The sequence below is a fragment of the Lytechinus pictus genome, chromosome 5 (assembly GCF_037042905.1).
Source record: "Lytechinus pictus isolate F3 Inbred chromosome 5, Lp3.0, whole genome shotgun sequence".
Taxonomy (NCBI): domain Eukaryota; kingdom Metazoa; phylum Echinodermata; class Echinoidea; order Temnopleuroida; family Toxopneustidae; genus Lytechinus; species Lytechinus pictus.
The window spans coordinates 45,650,442-45,664,898 of NC_087249.1; the positions used below are offsets into that span (position 1 = coordinate 45,650,442).

Genomic DNA, 14,457 nt, shown 5'->3' on the forward strand with positions numbered 1-14,457 from the left:
CACAAACAAGTTGGATTTATACCGGGATTTATAATGGGAATAAAGTATAAAGGTACAGTTTTTGTGTGTTTGTGATTTAAGTTGGAAACTTTGAAATCTATTCTAATTGTAACATGTACAAACTAAAAATTTGAATGGGTGGTTATGAATAAATACTTTACTTTATGGACAATAAAGTTATTCAATTTAAAATGACATGAAGCACCCCCCCCCCCCCAAAGTAACGTTTTAAACAAATGCAAATGAGGAATGAGAAAGAATAGGGAATGATTTTCAAAAGCTGAGAGCGAGAGATGGAATTGATAACTTGAGGAAATGGACGTAAAACATGAAAACATATAGTCAAGAAAGGAAAGACCCCTCTTCACTTTCTTGCACAGCCTTACATAACCGCTCACCTTACTGCCTCAAAGACGAAAATGTAAACATGCTTTTCATATTCTTAGACTGATTAAAAACATAAACATGCTTTCAAAACACATCAAGTTTCCTTTTATTTTTCGATATCATATTACAGAAAGTGAAATAACAATTGAGAACGTGAAACAAAACAGAGAAAATGATGGGCTCAGAATTTGGAGGTCGCAATAACATTCTTGTGCATGGTGGTGGAAGTTATTTACGAGCGTAGTCAGCCAACTGGGGCTAGCTGGGCAGAAAAAAGTGAACTGTAAATCTTTTTCTTTAAGAGGAATGTGGAATGATTGTGGGGCACGCGACTCCAATTAATCCGCGGTTTTCTGCATGGCAACAGGTATTTTTTTATCTTTATTTGTGGTAACCCCGGAGCAATGATGACCTCAGTTAAGGACATCTAAGGACATCAAAACATCCATTTCACTGTTGCAGTCATATCGGCTTGCAGCACGGCAGCCGACCAAGAGCTAACACAGCGACGGCACAGCAGCTACGGCCGGCTAGCGCAGCCAACTTTGGCCCGGCGCAGTGCGGGGAATTTCGCAACCGATCATAACGATAAATTTGCTATGATCGGTGATCGGCATGAAACGATCGATCAGCATTGATTAGATCGAGATCGGCCGCCGATCCGAGAATCGGTTACAGGGTTAATTCAAACAATAAAAACTCAAGAAATAGTGAGTGAGAGACATCAATGACTGTCTCATTTGCATGTCCTGAGTTGTGCATATAACCGTGAAAAATAAGGGATCATTCAAAATGTCATAACTTTCTTATTTTAAATCTGATTTTGATAAAATGTTCAATGTTTTGCAAGTTTGATTTTTCTCTATTTGTTCAAATCAACATTTTTCTGGGTTGGACTTGACCTTAAAGTAACAATTGTACACTCTGTATTCTGGAGTTTGTTATCTGTGATCTATCTCTGTATCATTGTCTAAAAAAATGTTATGCAATGGAAGTTATGGAACATTTAAAAGGTGACATTTAAAAGGTGTTCACATTGGTAGATTACTTCTTGGTATTTCCCTTGGCAAAAGCTCCAATCCATTGATTGTTTAGTCTAGTGTCTTTTCATTGCGGTTGCAAAGTGTTTCTCATTTTATTTTCATTTGCTGCACCTTTCTAAATCAATTGAAATTTGATATACTTTTGTTACAGGGATATATGTACATGTATGTGTATTACTTTCTCCTAATTGAAGTGATTGAAACATTCTCGCATTTTGGGGACAATTTTGTTGATTTCTTTTCTTTTTTGTGTGAATACTGTTTGTTAAAAAAATAGAACATAAAGTGGTTAGTGCCATTAAAATTTTCATCAGCACTCTTTAAAGACAATCAGGGCAATATACATGTTTATCTGTCATAAAGTCACAAAGTTGAATACAGATGTTGAAAATGACACTATTTCAGACTTGAACATTGCAATTTATCTACTTTTCTTTTTGTAGACATCATATGGCCGACCAGCATCAAGGGGGCATTCCTTGTCCCCGTCTCGAACCAGCCTATCACCGATTAGTGGCATCTCCATTGAACATAGAATGATCTCCGATCTGAGGTAAATTACACCTGTACTGTACATGTATATACAAGAAGCAAGATCTTTTGCAAAAAAACACAATTTTATGATGTGTTTACAGGTGTATCCTACTATCCTGCCATAAGCTTCTACTTTTATGGTATTGTGCCTTCTGTATTTTAATACACAGTACGGTATCTGTACTTTTTTCTGCCAGTGTTAAATGATTCTGTATAATTTATGTTGTATTTTTGTTTTGATAAGTCACCTCTTTATTGATCAATCAAAGCAAAGGTAATGAACATAAAACCCAGGTTATAGGTCCTTCCCGAACACGACACCGGGTGACAATAACATACACAACATAGATGTGAACATAAACATGAACATGCAAATAATTCAATTCAAATAAACATTTATTTTCTTCCATTACATTACATTTTTTCGTAAACATAAATTCATACATAAATCAATTTGTTATGGAAAATATAAATATGTACATGTTGGGTTTAAAGAAGAAGGCGTAAATAAAGATAGGAATGAAGTGCATACATTGAAAAGAAAACTATTGAGGGTCTGAATATTCATTGCACACTGTAACATTTGAATAATGAATTGATTAATCATAAATTATACAAGCCAAATGAATTCCTGTACATTTCTATAAAGTAATGGTCATAAATCTAGACAAATTAATCTAAATACACATTCGACAGATACAAAGGGAAAGAGTAAAGGATGAATGAGAGAAGAGAGAGAAATGGAAAGGAGAAAAGGGAGAGCATGGGCCAGAGGGGGAGAGAGGGAAAAAGGGAGGTAAAGGGGAAATGACTTGTAGATGTGTTTTAAACAGCGCCATCTTGTGATCATTCATGGACAGACTTCCAATCTGATACCCAGGCCATTCTTGGCTTCTCATGTTCAATGTTTCGGTTCCTGTAGAATCTGTCCATCACAACCAAGAATGCCTTGAAAACCGCTAATTAACAATACACCTGTAAAATGTACATGTATGACAAAAACTGGCTACGACCAGTTTTCCCCAATCTCATAATGATTTTAGATTTGATATCTTTACTGAAATCCTTGTGAAAACAAGGCATTGGAAAAGATAGAGCACATGAGCATGAGAAGGGCATTTTCACGGTAACTGACAACAAAATGATGGGAGTTTGCTTAAAAGCAAACTCCCATCATTTGTTGTTTTAGAGATAATCATACACACAATGAAAAGTGTATAAAATTGTGCCGTGTAACGTCAGTTACCGTGAAAATGCCCAGAAGAACAATTGCATTTCTTGTCAAGAATAAGTGTAGATTTTCTCAATAAAATACAAATGTGCAATTTATGTACAGTAGTTCTTAATGATATCTAATGTGTGTAATTCATTTTCTCGTCGGCTTCAATCCTCGAACTTTATTTGTACATAATTTCTCTGGATGTTGGTTATTATAACTTTTGTTTTCACTCGTGTCTCTTAAGCATTTCCTAAATCAAATTAATACAGGAACTAATTCAGTCATTCAGATACATTTAGATACTGCACATGGACATTTAAAAACATTCATTCTTATATTTTCAAAATATCTGGTTCCCTCTCATTCTATTATTCTAGAAACCAATTGGAAACGCAATCGTCGGAGAACTCCAAGCTGAGACGGCAAATCGAATCAGCAACATCCAGACAAACATACATACCTTCAGTTCTCAGTACTTCTATCACCCCTACTCTCAATCATGGAGCAATCCCGAGGAGTCTCTCAGACACACAAGTCCCAGTGACACCCACAGTGAGGGAGACGGTAGAGTCCATTCTCGCAAGGGGGAGCAGGAGATCCCCCATTGAGAATGTGTCACTGCATACAGAATCTGCTACAGAGTAAGGAATGCACTAAAGGAATTCATGCATTTGATGCCAGTTGTGGTTACAATACAAAACAAGTTTGAACAGACTCCAAGAAAATGATCATCCAAGCGCATGTTTAAATGAAAAATTATGTGTGACGGTAGAATTTGCTGATAAATTGACAAAATAAGCATGGTATTCCAGCAAGATGTCTTTTCCCAAGTAAGATCTTTTCCCAAGTATAAGTGCATGAATATATTAGTCAGATAAACAAAAAGAGTATGTGTTTCCTTAATATGATAGGCATTGTACTACATTCTACCCTGATGAAAGGGGTTAAAACTTTGGCTAAAACCAGGATGATAAACACATCTGTTTTCCCAGGGAATATACAACTGATACCGTCTTCACACTGGCCACAAACACCACTACGGTCTTGGGACTGTCCCTCGACTGTAGCGGTGTTGCCTTCTGTGTGCATTCTCAGACCCGCAATAAACTACCCGGGGATAACCTCGCCTCGCTATAACTCTGCAACAAACTATCGCTAGGCAAGACATAGTAATAGCAGCTGGACAGCCCTGCCACTGTCGCGGTGTTCCTTAGGTGTAAAGGCACACCGCTACAACACCGGGATAAACCACTTGTTATATTTTTCTATAATGTGGGGGCGTCGTGGTCTAGTGGTTGGTTATGACTCTCGTCTTTCAATCTGAAGGACTTGGGTTCGATTCCCCAACCTCAAGTATTTTAGGTGTATCAGAGTCGGGTCACTCACAGGGTCACAAGCCTACACATGTTTCAATACGGAGGTCATAAAGATCACCTGCTGCAGTGTGAATAGATACATGAAATTTATCCCAGTACTGTGCCGGGATAAATTTTCTACTGTGAATGCATTTATAGTGAGTTTATAGTGGTGTTGAGGGATAAATTTGAAAACCGGGGTGAAGACAGTATAAATGTTGCTTTTATAAATGCTATATATATATATTAGTATGCATTTAATTTATTGTCATCATTATTTGTTCTATTTTTTCAATAGGGTTCTTCTGAGAAAGCAACTTTCCGATGCCAAAGCTGAGATAACAGTCCTCAATGAGCAGCTTAAAAATGTAAGTCTTGCATTATAATAAATACACATAATTATGTAGAAATACAAGCATAGTCAGTGGCGGACCGTGACCCGGAGGAGACAATTGATTGGAGGGGTACTGTATTGTTTGTGAACAATGCTGTGCCCCTCCAATGCTTCGTCTTCTCCGGGTCACGGTCCGCCACTGAGCATAGTGATCATTACAGTTGATTTGTGTGGCTCGTTCTCAACGTGATGAAAATCAGCACATTTACCAATAGCAAAACTTTGTGTTACTGGGCCAGGAACTTGCTATCAAAATAACATTAACATCAAAATAACAACAATAAGTGCATAAAAGATAGAGTAACTTGGGTTCAACAAATATGATGAATTCAATACATTAAAATAAGAAAAATCACTGATACAAAAATTGTTCAGCATAACATGATACATTTATGAAGAAACAGTGAAATGAGAAACATCATCACAGACAAGAAAATTAAAGTGAAATATAAATTAAAGTGTATGATACCATCAACATATATTGGTGAAGATTTGGCGAAAATCCATCAAAGAGTAATACCTTGGTCACATTTGCTCTACGGCGGCTGTATGGCGAGTAAAAAACAGCCGTTGTATTAATTTTAATTCAAACCACTGATATGTAGTTGGTACAAAAAATGTTAAAACTGCTGTTTTCGACTCGCCGTACGGCCGCCGTAGAACAAATGTGACCAAGGTATTAGGCAGTTATGCATTTCTTAAGTTTGGGTTTTGTCACGTATGCGAACAGCTACCCCCTTGATCATGTGATACAAATTCTATAGAATGCCGTTTTCTCAGAAAATTGAGAATGATGCTACTTGCGCATTCATTATGTCATCAGACACATCATTTCATATCCACTTTTTATCAAAACCTGCTTGACACCATTTTATGAAACAATAGTCAGTGATTTTCATGGTTAACTAAATTTATAGTAAGCTACTGAAATCCATGTACGTGATTGGCTCAGAACTAGATGGTCAGTGAAAATTAACTGACTATTTGTTTCGTGAAACACTCCCCTGGTTACATATCCAATACAGGCAGAAAACAGTAGTGATCAGCAGAAAGCGCAGTTCAGGTCAGCGATTGAGGAACTTCAGGCAAGGCTCAATGAAACCATTGTAGGCAGAGATTCTGTGCTTGATCTCAGGTAAGTGGTTATTACAGTGAGCAATATGCAGAATGGATGCAAGCATGTAACAAATTGTGTTATTGTTTTCATCATCATTTCATTTACTTTACCACCCCTTTTCCACAAGGGGGGAGCAGTTGATTAAAGAACTACCATGAAAACAGAATATTCATTTGTACTGTTATCATCTATTTTGTGTATGTGTATCCTAACTTTAATACACACTTGAACTCGTACTCGGTCTCGATCTCTACTCAATAACTAGGCATGCCTGCTTGGCTTGGAGTTACATTCACAACTGACTTTATTCTCTATACTAAACTACCATATATAATTCACTGTACATAGTTACATAATATTTGGAGGAAGGCAAAGTGATAAGGAAAGTATAAACAGATGGAGTTGAACAAGGGGTTGTTCATGGTGGGGGTAATACAGCATGGTCAATATTTACACAACTGGTCTGGGGAGGAAACATGATGATAGTGAGCTTGTGAACGGAGATGGAAACAGTAGTTGAGATAATGAGGCATGAATTAATAACATGGTAAAATGACAGAATGAAAGGATGGTTTGATGAAGAATGAAATGTGTTGTATGAACACAATATCCCTCCCTTGTTTGGAATAAAACTTGTACGATCAAAAGATCCTCACAAAATTCGATCACTGGATCTCATTAACAAAGTCATAAATTCATAATCAACATTATCACAAATTAATCTTTCTGGAACATACATGTATAATCTATAAATGAATTTCTGCTAGTCCTTGAGGCATTGTAATATTTGAGGGCAATAACAACAATCGTAAAATTTTCCACATGCACATAACTTCCAATTTACTTTAACAAATCACATGTGAACTTAGCTATTAATGGAATAAGTCAAAAGAAATTAATGTTCTCAGTTCTTCCTCTTTTTCTCTGCTTTACTACTCTATTTACTAAGTTTCACAGTTCTGTTCCGTAGGTCATAATCCAATCCAGTTCCATAATCAAGTTATCAGTCCATATTTCTCAACCTTTTTAGCGCAGAATATTCCTCCTCTGAACATTCCTCCTCTTATTCTTTCTTCGTTGGACAACGGTCCATAGCTCGTGATCATCCCCCTTATCAACGTGCTGCTCCTGTGTCTGAGCACCTCCCGCTAAGCATATCAGTCCGAGCTCTGTTGATGTCTTCCGACTGAGAGTGCATCCGCTGTTGCCTCGCACTACCACAAATCGAGTCGTGGTCGATGATGACTCTGTCGACACTCTCCCAAAGAATTGTCCCAAGAGTGGAAGTGGGCTGCGACTTCCATATGCGTATAATCTCATGCGACTGGGGGTCAACCGGAGTGGTGAGCACCGGCCTCTCATCCAGCGAAAAGTACGCTCATCGATGATGTCGACTGACGATCCCGAATCAACAAGGGCATCAATCTTTGCATTGTTCACCATAATTGACCTTTTAGGAAGGGCATTCCCCTCCTCTCTCACGCTGAACATCACATCATCATCCGAGTTGAAGATCTCATTCATATTGTCACTCGTCTTCGCTGCCAAGTTTGCGCCATCCCCAATCCCAGCAAATTCGTTGTTGTTGATATGGTTGATGGGAGCTTGTCTCGAACTCAAACCACCAGACCTCAGTTTCGAACTGCAAACTCGTGCAAAATGACCTACCCGTTTGCAAACAAGACACTCACGATTTTGGGCGGGGCATCCTCGATCTCCCGGTCGATGTCCCAATATTCCACAGTTTCCGCATATATTGTCGTGATTGTTCACACTCTCTGATGATTGCGGTTGCCTTACTTGCCTGTCACTACGATTAGGCTGTCTCACTGGTCCTCCTTTAATCACACACGCAGATTCCGAAGTTCTTCCCGAGGCCTCCATCACTCCAGCCTGCCGGTCTGCAGATTCAGTTGCTCTTGCTATCGATAGCAAGTCATCCAGTTTCAGGTCATCTGTCCTGAGTAGCTTCCTTCGAAGTGAGCTAGATGTACATTTATCCACAATTTGGTCACGTATATGTTCATCGGTATGTTCACCAAATGCACATGATGCTGCCAATACACGCAGTCGAGTGCAATACTCATCGACTGTCTCATCATCACTTTGGACTGCTTGTCGAAATGCATGTCTCTCGAATACCACATTCTTCCGGGGCTCAAAATATTTGGTCAGAGCCTTCAGCGTTGTCTCATACTTAGGCTCATCCTCATCTACCAGTGTCTCATATAACTCTTGAACTTCTGGTCCTGCACAGTGCAGTAGAAGGGCCCGCTTCTGACCATCTGCTGAGACTCCTGATGCTGCCAGGTAATACTCAAATACCCGCCTCCATTTCGGCCAGGCAATCCCTGCCCTAGCCGAACGAACATCAAAGGGTGCTGGCTGTGAAAGGTCCACGCGTCGAGCCATATTCTCTCTGCCTTTTCAGGTTTTTTTTTATCCTCGTCGCCAATTTTGTGTATGTGTATCCTAACTTTAATACACACTTGAACTCATACTCTGTCTCGATCTCTACTCAATAACTAGGCATGCCTGCTTGGCTTGGAGTTACATTCACAACTGACTTTATTCTCTATACTAAATTACCATATATAATTCACTGTACATAGTTACATAATATTTGGAGGAAGGCAAAGTGATAAGGAAAGTATAAACAGATGGAGTTGAACAAGGGGTTGTTCATGGTGGGGGTAATACAGCATGGTCAATATTTACACAACTGGTCTGGGGAGGAAACATGATGATAGTGAGCTTGTGAACGGAGATGGAAACAGTAGTTGAGATAATGAGGCATGAATTAATAACATGGTAAAATGACAGAATGAAAGGATGGTTTGATGAAGAATGAAATGTGTTGTATGAACACAATAATCTCCAAATCATGTTTCACTGAAAAGGTTCTTCTGATTGGCATGATGGCATGAGATTCCATTCTTTTTTCACAATTGTGAAATTTTGTTTATTTTTTGTAAGCTTTCCCTTGAAAGCCTGCAAACTTCTTCACATCTTCATCACAGTTGTTGGTGTAGTTGCTGAAGCAACAGCTTGAGTCGTAAGAATGGGGCTTGTAGGTCTTAGAGATATGCATGCGGGAGGCTATCCACATTCGTTTGAAATGGAACTTCCCGATAAATAGAGAATGATGGACAATATGCTCTCTCCTTGACCTACGATCCCATTCTTAAGCCCCGTCCCGCTGTATCAAGAACGACGCCATCTCTGACGAAGGTGTGATGAACCTTGCAGCCTTGCAAATGTAAAGCTAACCACACAAGCAAAATATCATAATTGTGAACAGAGAATGTATTATCTTGCAAATCATGTTTCTAATTAAAATGTTGTTTGCACTGTGTTTGTATATATTTTATTTTGGTTTCAGGAAAAAGGAGTCGGAAGGTCAAGAGAAGATGATTGCACAACTTCAGAAATCAGTAAAAGATTTGGATGCGGTAAATAGGCAACAAGAGAAGGTAAGTATTCAAAGTTTTGGCTCGTCTTGGTCGTGTGGTTCTGACTCTCGCCTTTCAAACAGAGGGTCGTGGGTTCAAATCCTAGCCAGGGCGTGTTTTCCCAAAGCAAGAAATTTATCCACACTGTGCTGCACTCGACCCAGGTGAGGTAAATGGGTACCGGCAGGAAGTAATTCCTCAAAAAGCTGTGCGCACCAGAATCGGTAGACTAGCTTAGCCGGGTAATATAGGAGCACCTTGAGCACCTAGCAAGGTGGATACATGTACGTGCGCTATACAAATCCTATATTATTATTAAGTATTAAAGGATAGACTTGCCATTTAGTTAACTGATGCAACACTCCTCTCCATTGTCAATACAAAGTCTGATAAGGCGATGTGTAAATCACAGATCACATGTCTTATATGTACGGGAGTAGTCGGCACATGAACTTGATGTCATTTGTTCAGCATCCAGAACATAGCATCTGCGTATGAAAGGATCATATAATGTTTGCATCCCTGTCAATTCATGCATATTTTGAAAGCTTCCTCTCACATTCCATATTAACCCTATCTACATGTACATGGGGGAAAAAGCCCCCTCCCCCTTAACATTTTTAAAAATGAAATCTATAATGCAAAAATTCGCTCCACATCGTTTCATGACTTTCTTCTCGTGCAGCTTTTAAGACCAAATTCACGACATGCAGTTCTGAAGATATGCAACATTTTGTAAGGGCATATTAGACCTAATTTTGCTCAAAAACATGATTGTATGCATAAATCCAATGCAAATGCAGTATGTAGCCAAAATTCATATATTCTTACTTCACCTTAGTAAAGCAATTTATTTCATGTTATTTATGACTGAAATAGTGTCGCCGAGGATTTACATCTAAAACACAACTGTATATTTGTCAATTTTACATCGAATATGTCAATGTCAATATCTCAGCAATTTTACATTTTCTACCAGCAACATTTGGAACATAAAAAAATTATTGGGCCTATGCAGACACTCTGGGGGTCATTTCATTGTATACGGTACAAACTTATTTTCAGATCGTTACCACAAGTGATGTTTATGTTTAATTGCTTTCTTCTAAGTAATTAAACAAAAAGCTTAAGATTAATTTTAACGGAATTCAAACCTAGGGCTTTGAGCTATGGAGTTACATGTACCTAGGTCTGCAGATTCTTTTGACAACATGAAGTGACATGTGTCAGATCCTTCAGTTACCCCACAGTCAGTCAAGTGTAACGCAATGAACATCACCACAATACCTTTCTGCGGTACTTCCATAAACACTAAGCACTTTATAGTAATTACAGTCCTTGTTCTCTTTAAGACCAGGACTGGAGGATTATAGGTGTTCCTTTCATCAGATGATTGCCCATCATAACTTGTGTTGGCCCATCCTATAGTGCCAAGGATGTAACTGCTTTAGCATTGTACTCTATGGTCATTTAGCCCTTGAAATGTGGGATTAACCCATTGCCTACTAGAACCTGCTGTACAAAGTGTATGCGAATTCAATAATTCAGTAGTCAACGAGGTCATGCAGGAACCTCTACAGACAACCGAGTTAATGAGGGAGAAAGTGTTGACAGTTCTTGCAATAAACATGTTGAAAGGGTGAAAATCATAGAATAATACTCACCGTAGGTGTTCCTTTTTTCCCTGTTGGGTGATTGATGCATTCATGAAGGTGTCAGTGGGTCTCATGCATCAGAGAATCTTTGTTCATTTCTTTAAGGTGGTCTAGTTAGTTACTCTGTTTCCATTTGAAGAACCCTCTATTCTCAGGTACCAGCAGCTACTGATTTTGGACTAAAACTTAATTTTTTGACATTTCTGTTTGATGAAAATTGGTGTTAAGCAGTGTAACTTGGTTAGGTTGAAGAAAGAAATATTCTTTGTTCACTAGGTGACTTTTTGAAGATAGTGACCATTTGAAGGACTCGCTTTGCTCAGGTACCAGCTACTGATTTTGAACTACAACTGAATTTTTTGACATTTTTTGCCTTCTGTGTGATGAAAATTGTTGTTAAGCAGTGTTACTTGGTTAGGTTGAAGAAAGAAATATTCTTTGTTCACTAGGTGACTTCTTGAAGATAGTGACCATTTGAAGGACTTGCTTTGCTCAGGTACCAGCTACTGATTTTGAACTTCTACTGAAATCTCTTAGCATTTCTCTTTAAATGAAAATTTGTGTTATCTGGTTGTTTAAGAAAGATGTGTTTTGGACTATTGCTTCTTTTGATCATTAAAACAGAAGGATTTGGATTGAATTTAATTTTTAATATGATTATTGTAAAATATCTATGGAACAGAGTGGAAGACTGACATATTTTGAGATCAGAGGCATTTAGCTGTTAAGTGCAAAAATATATATATATTGCTGGTTCCACAACAATCACACCTTTTTCTGTTCTTTATAACTTTCACTTTTATGCTCATCAGTTAATTCTTGCCACGGCAACTGCTTATATCTTCCTCACAGAATCTTTTAGAGGTCAATCAAAGAGCCGACTCCGCCCAACAGACGGCCTCAACCTGCTCCGCGGCTCTGCAGCAAATTCGCTCCTTGCTCTCCAGCCAGCCACCGTACCCAAAGGGGTCGCTTCCGTACCTCTCCCCCAGCAGACCAGGGGAGGATGTCGCCAGAGCCCTGCCACCTTCCCACGTGGTGAGATTGGTGGAGGAGGGTTTGAGAGGTAGATCGGAGGCTATCAGGGAGCTAGAGAGGTCCGCAGAGGGCTCGAGGAGAGAGCTTGCAGCGGCGAGGAAAGACGCCGAAGACAAGATTAGAACACTGTCCGCTGACAACAGAGAGAAGTGAGTAATGTTTCTGTTTTGCACCCAGTAAATAAGATCACGTGTTTGATCTGAAAATTTGTCATAAAAAATCTTGGAACCAGCAAAATTTGAACCCGACATTTGCTGTTTGCCAGGCAGTGACTTTACCACCAGGTCATTGCTAGTCTGCTGTGCAAACCCTCCACTTGCGTTAAGGGTCTGAATGTGCAGTCTACAATGCCTTGTGTTCTGAAGGCCCAGTCGGAACAGCAAGTTTTATATGTGCTAGTCTCTGGGTGAAGACCCAATCGAGGTCTGTGCCTGCAGACTAGGACATCACTGGTCCATGACACAGTCATGAAATAAGAACAAATACCTCAGACTTGCATTCGTAGTCCACCATGGACAATGGAATGGAATTGGGAAGCTTGACAATATAAATGAATTTATGGCTTGCACAAAGTTGCATTTGATCTGAAAATAAGTCATGGAAAATCTTGGAACCAGCGGGATTCGGACCTGTCATCTACTGGTTTCCAGGCAGCGACTCTACCAACAAGCTATCACTATTCCATGGCATAGTTACAAAATAGAAACACAAATTAGAACCACCACGCTTTTACACATAAATGTGTCTTGAATATTATTAATTTCTTTAATTTTCCAGCATCAGGAGGGAAAGTCTTATCATCCCTTACTTTTGTCTCCTTCCCTGGGATATTTTGGCTTTGATCTAAGGTTGGCAGTACAGGCCGCAGAGTATTATTGACCTTAACTTTTCAGCTGTTTGCCAGTAGCAGCTAACCGTTCTACAATCTAATTCTCTTTATGTCTTCCCCCTCTTTTGTTAAAGGATTCTTCATGTGACCGAGGACCATAACAAGCAATTAGAGTCCCTGACCGAACGAGCAACTAATGCAAGACAACAAGCAGCCGGCTTGCAGACACAACTAGCAGAATTACAGTAAGGGCTTCTTCAAATCATTATAGTTTAACCTCACATTTTAATGAGATTTATGTAGGATGTATGGATTTGGGATTTTTTGTTTTGCTTCTTAATGCTCTTATGTATTGATATGTTGTTTCATAATACCAATGGGCCATTGTATCTAATGCTATAGCATGATTATTGCCTTACGAGTAATTAGGTCGGTTGTATATACATTTATTTAATGTATTTAATCTTCTATGAATTATCTTTGTTATATTTCAGAGAGCAATCAACCAAGCAACTATCACTCAAGACCATGGAGCTTGCTACCCTAACCGGTCAATATGAAGCGCTGAAGAAGGAGGCGGAGACAGAGAAACATAGATCTCTTCAAAAGGTACAGCGAGTTGGGACGATCGGTCCATCGCAAATCATGCAGATTGAACAACTTCCTCAGTTTTTGACCAATGCTCTTCAAAAGATATGGCAAGTTGGGTCGGTCGGTCCTTTGCAAATCATGCAGATGAAACAACTTCCTCAGTTTTTGACCAATGATACTCAGACTGGAGAAAAGATGTGCAAAAGATAGTTTTCAAATGTGTTTGGATTTTGGAACTTTGTTGCCACGGGAATGGCACATTATGACTATAAATCAGGGAAAAATCTTGCATAACAAACTACTTCTTTAGATTTTGTGTAATACTCAAGAAACTTGGCAGTTCGCTTCCCTCCGATATATCCGTTTTATTGTGAAACAAAAGATTAAAAAGATTAATTTCATTTTCATCAGTTGCATTTTGTAATGTCGTACAATGAACATGTATATACTTCCAGATTGATGATCTTACTGCTGAATTGGATTCAAACAGAAACAACATGGAAGCAGCACGAGAAGAGATATCAAGACTCCAACTCCAAGTTGCTGATGCTAACCTCACACTACAATCAAACAAGGTAACGGTTCATGTGCTTCATGATGATGATGATGATGATGATGATGGTTATTTTAGTGATGATGATGATGCAGATGTTGAGGATGATGTCATCATCATCACCATCATCATCATCATCAGATGATGATGATGGTGGTGATGATGATGTTCGCGCCATGCATGATGCGCGACTGCGCGGTAACAATTACGTCATAAATGCTTAGCAATGATTACATGTACTTCGCCAAGTTTGTGAATAACGAGATATCAGAAGTAGAGATAAGAAACAG

General features: G+C 38.9%; 1 protein-coding gene across 1 annotated transcript in view; it reads left to right on the forward strand.

The window, feature by feature from the left end:
- The window catches only part of LOC129261354 (coiled-coil domain-containing protein 158-like), a 41,186-nt gene that overhangs the window by 9,737 nt on the left and 16,992 nt on the right, over window positions 1–14,457 (forward strand). Inside the window, exons 4-12 of the mRNA XM_064099092.1 lie at window positions 1,874–1,983; window positions 3,561–3,824; window positions 4,837–4,906; window positions 5,958–6,067; window positions 9,432–9,522; window positions 12,009–12,343; window positions 13,158–13,268; window positions 13,518–13,632; window positions 14,070–14,189. Of these exons, the coding sequence (XP_063955162.1) occupies window positions 1,874–1,983; window positions 3,561–3,824; window positions 4,837–4,906; window positions 5,958–6,067; window positions 9,432–9,522; window positions 12,009–12,343; window positions 13,158–13,268; window positions 13,518–13,632; window positions 14,070–14,189 (1,326 nt within the window). The remainder of the gene's footprint in view (window positions 1–1,873; window positions 1,984–3,560; window positions 3,825–4,836; window positions 4,907–5,957; window positions 6,068–9,431; window positions 9,523–12,008; window positions 12,344–13,157; window positions 13,269–13,517; window positions 13,633–14,069; window positions 14,190–14,457) is intronic.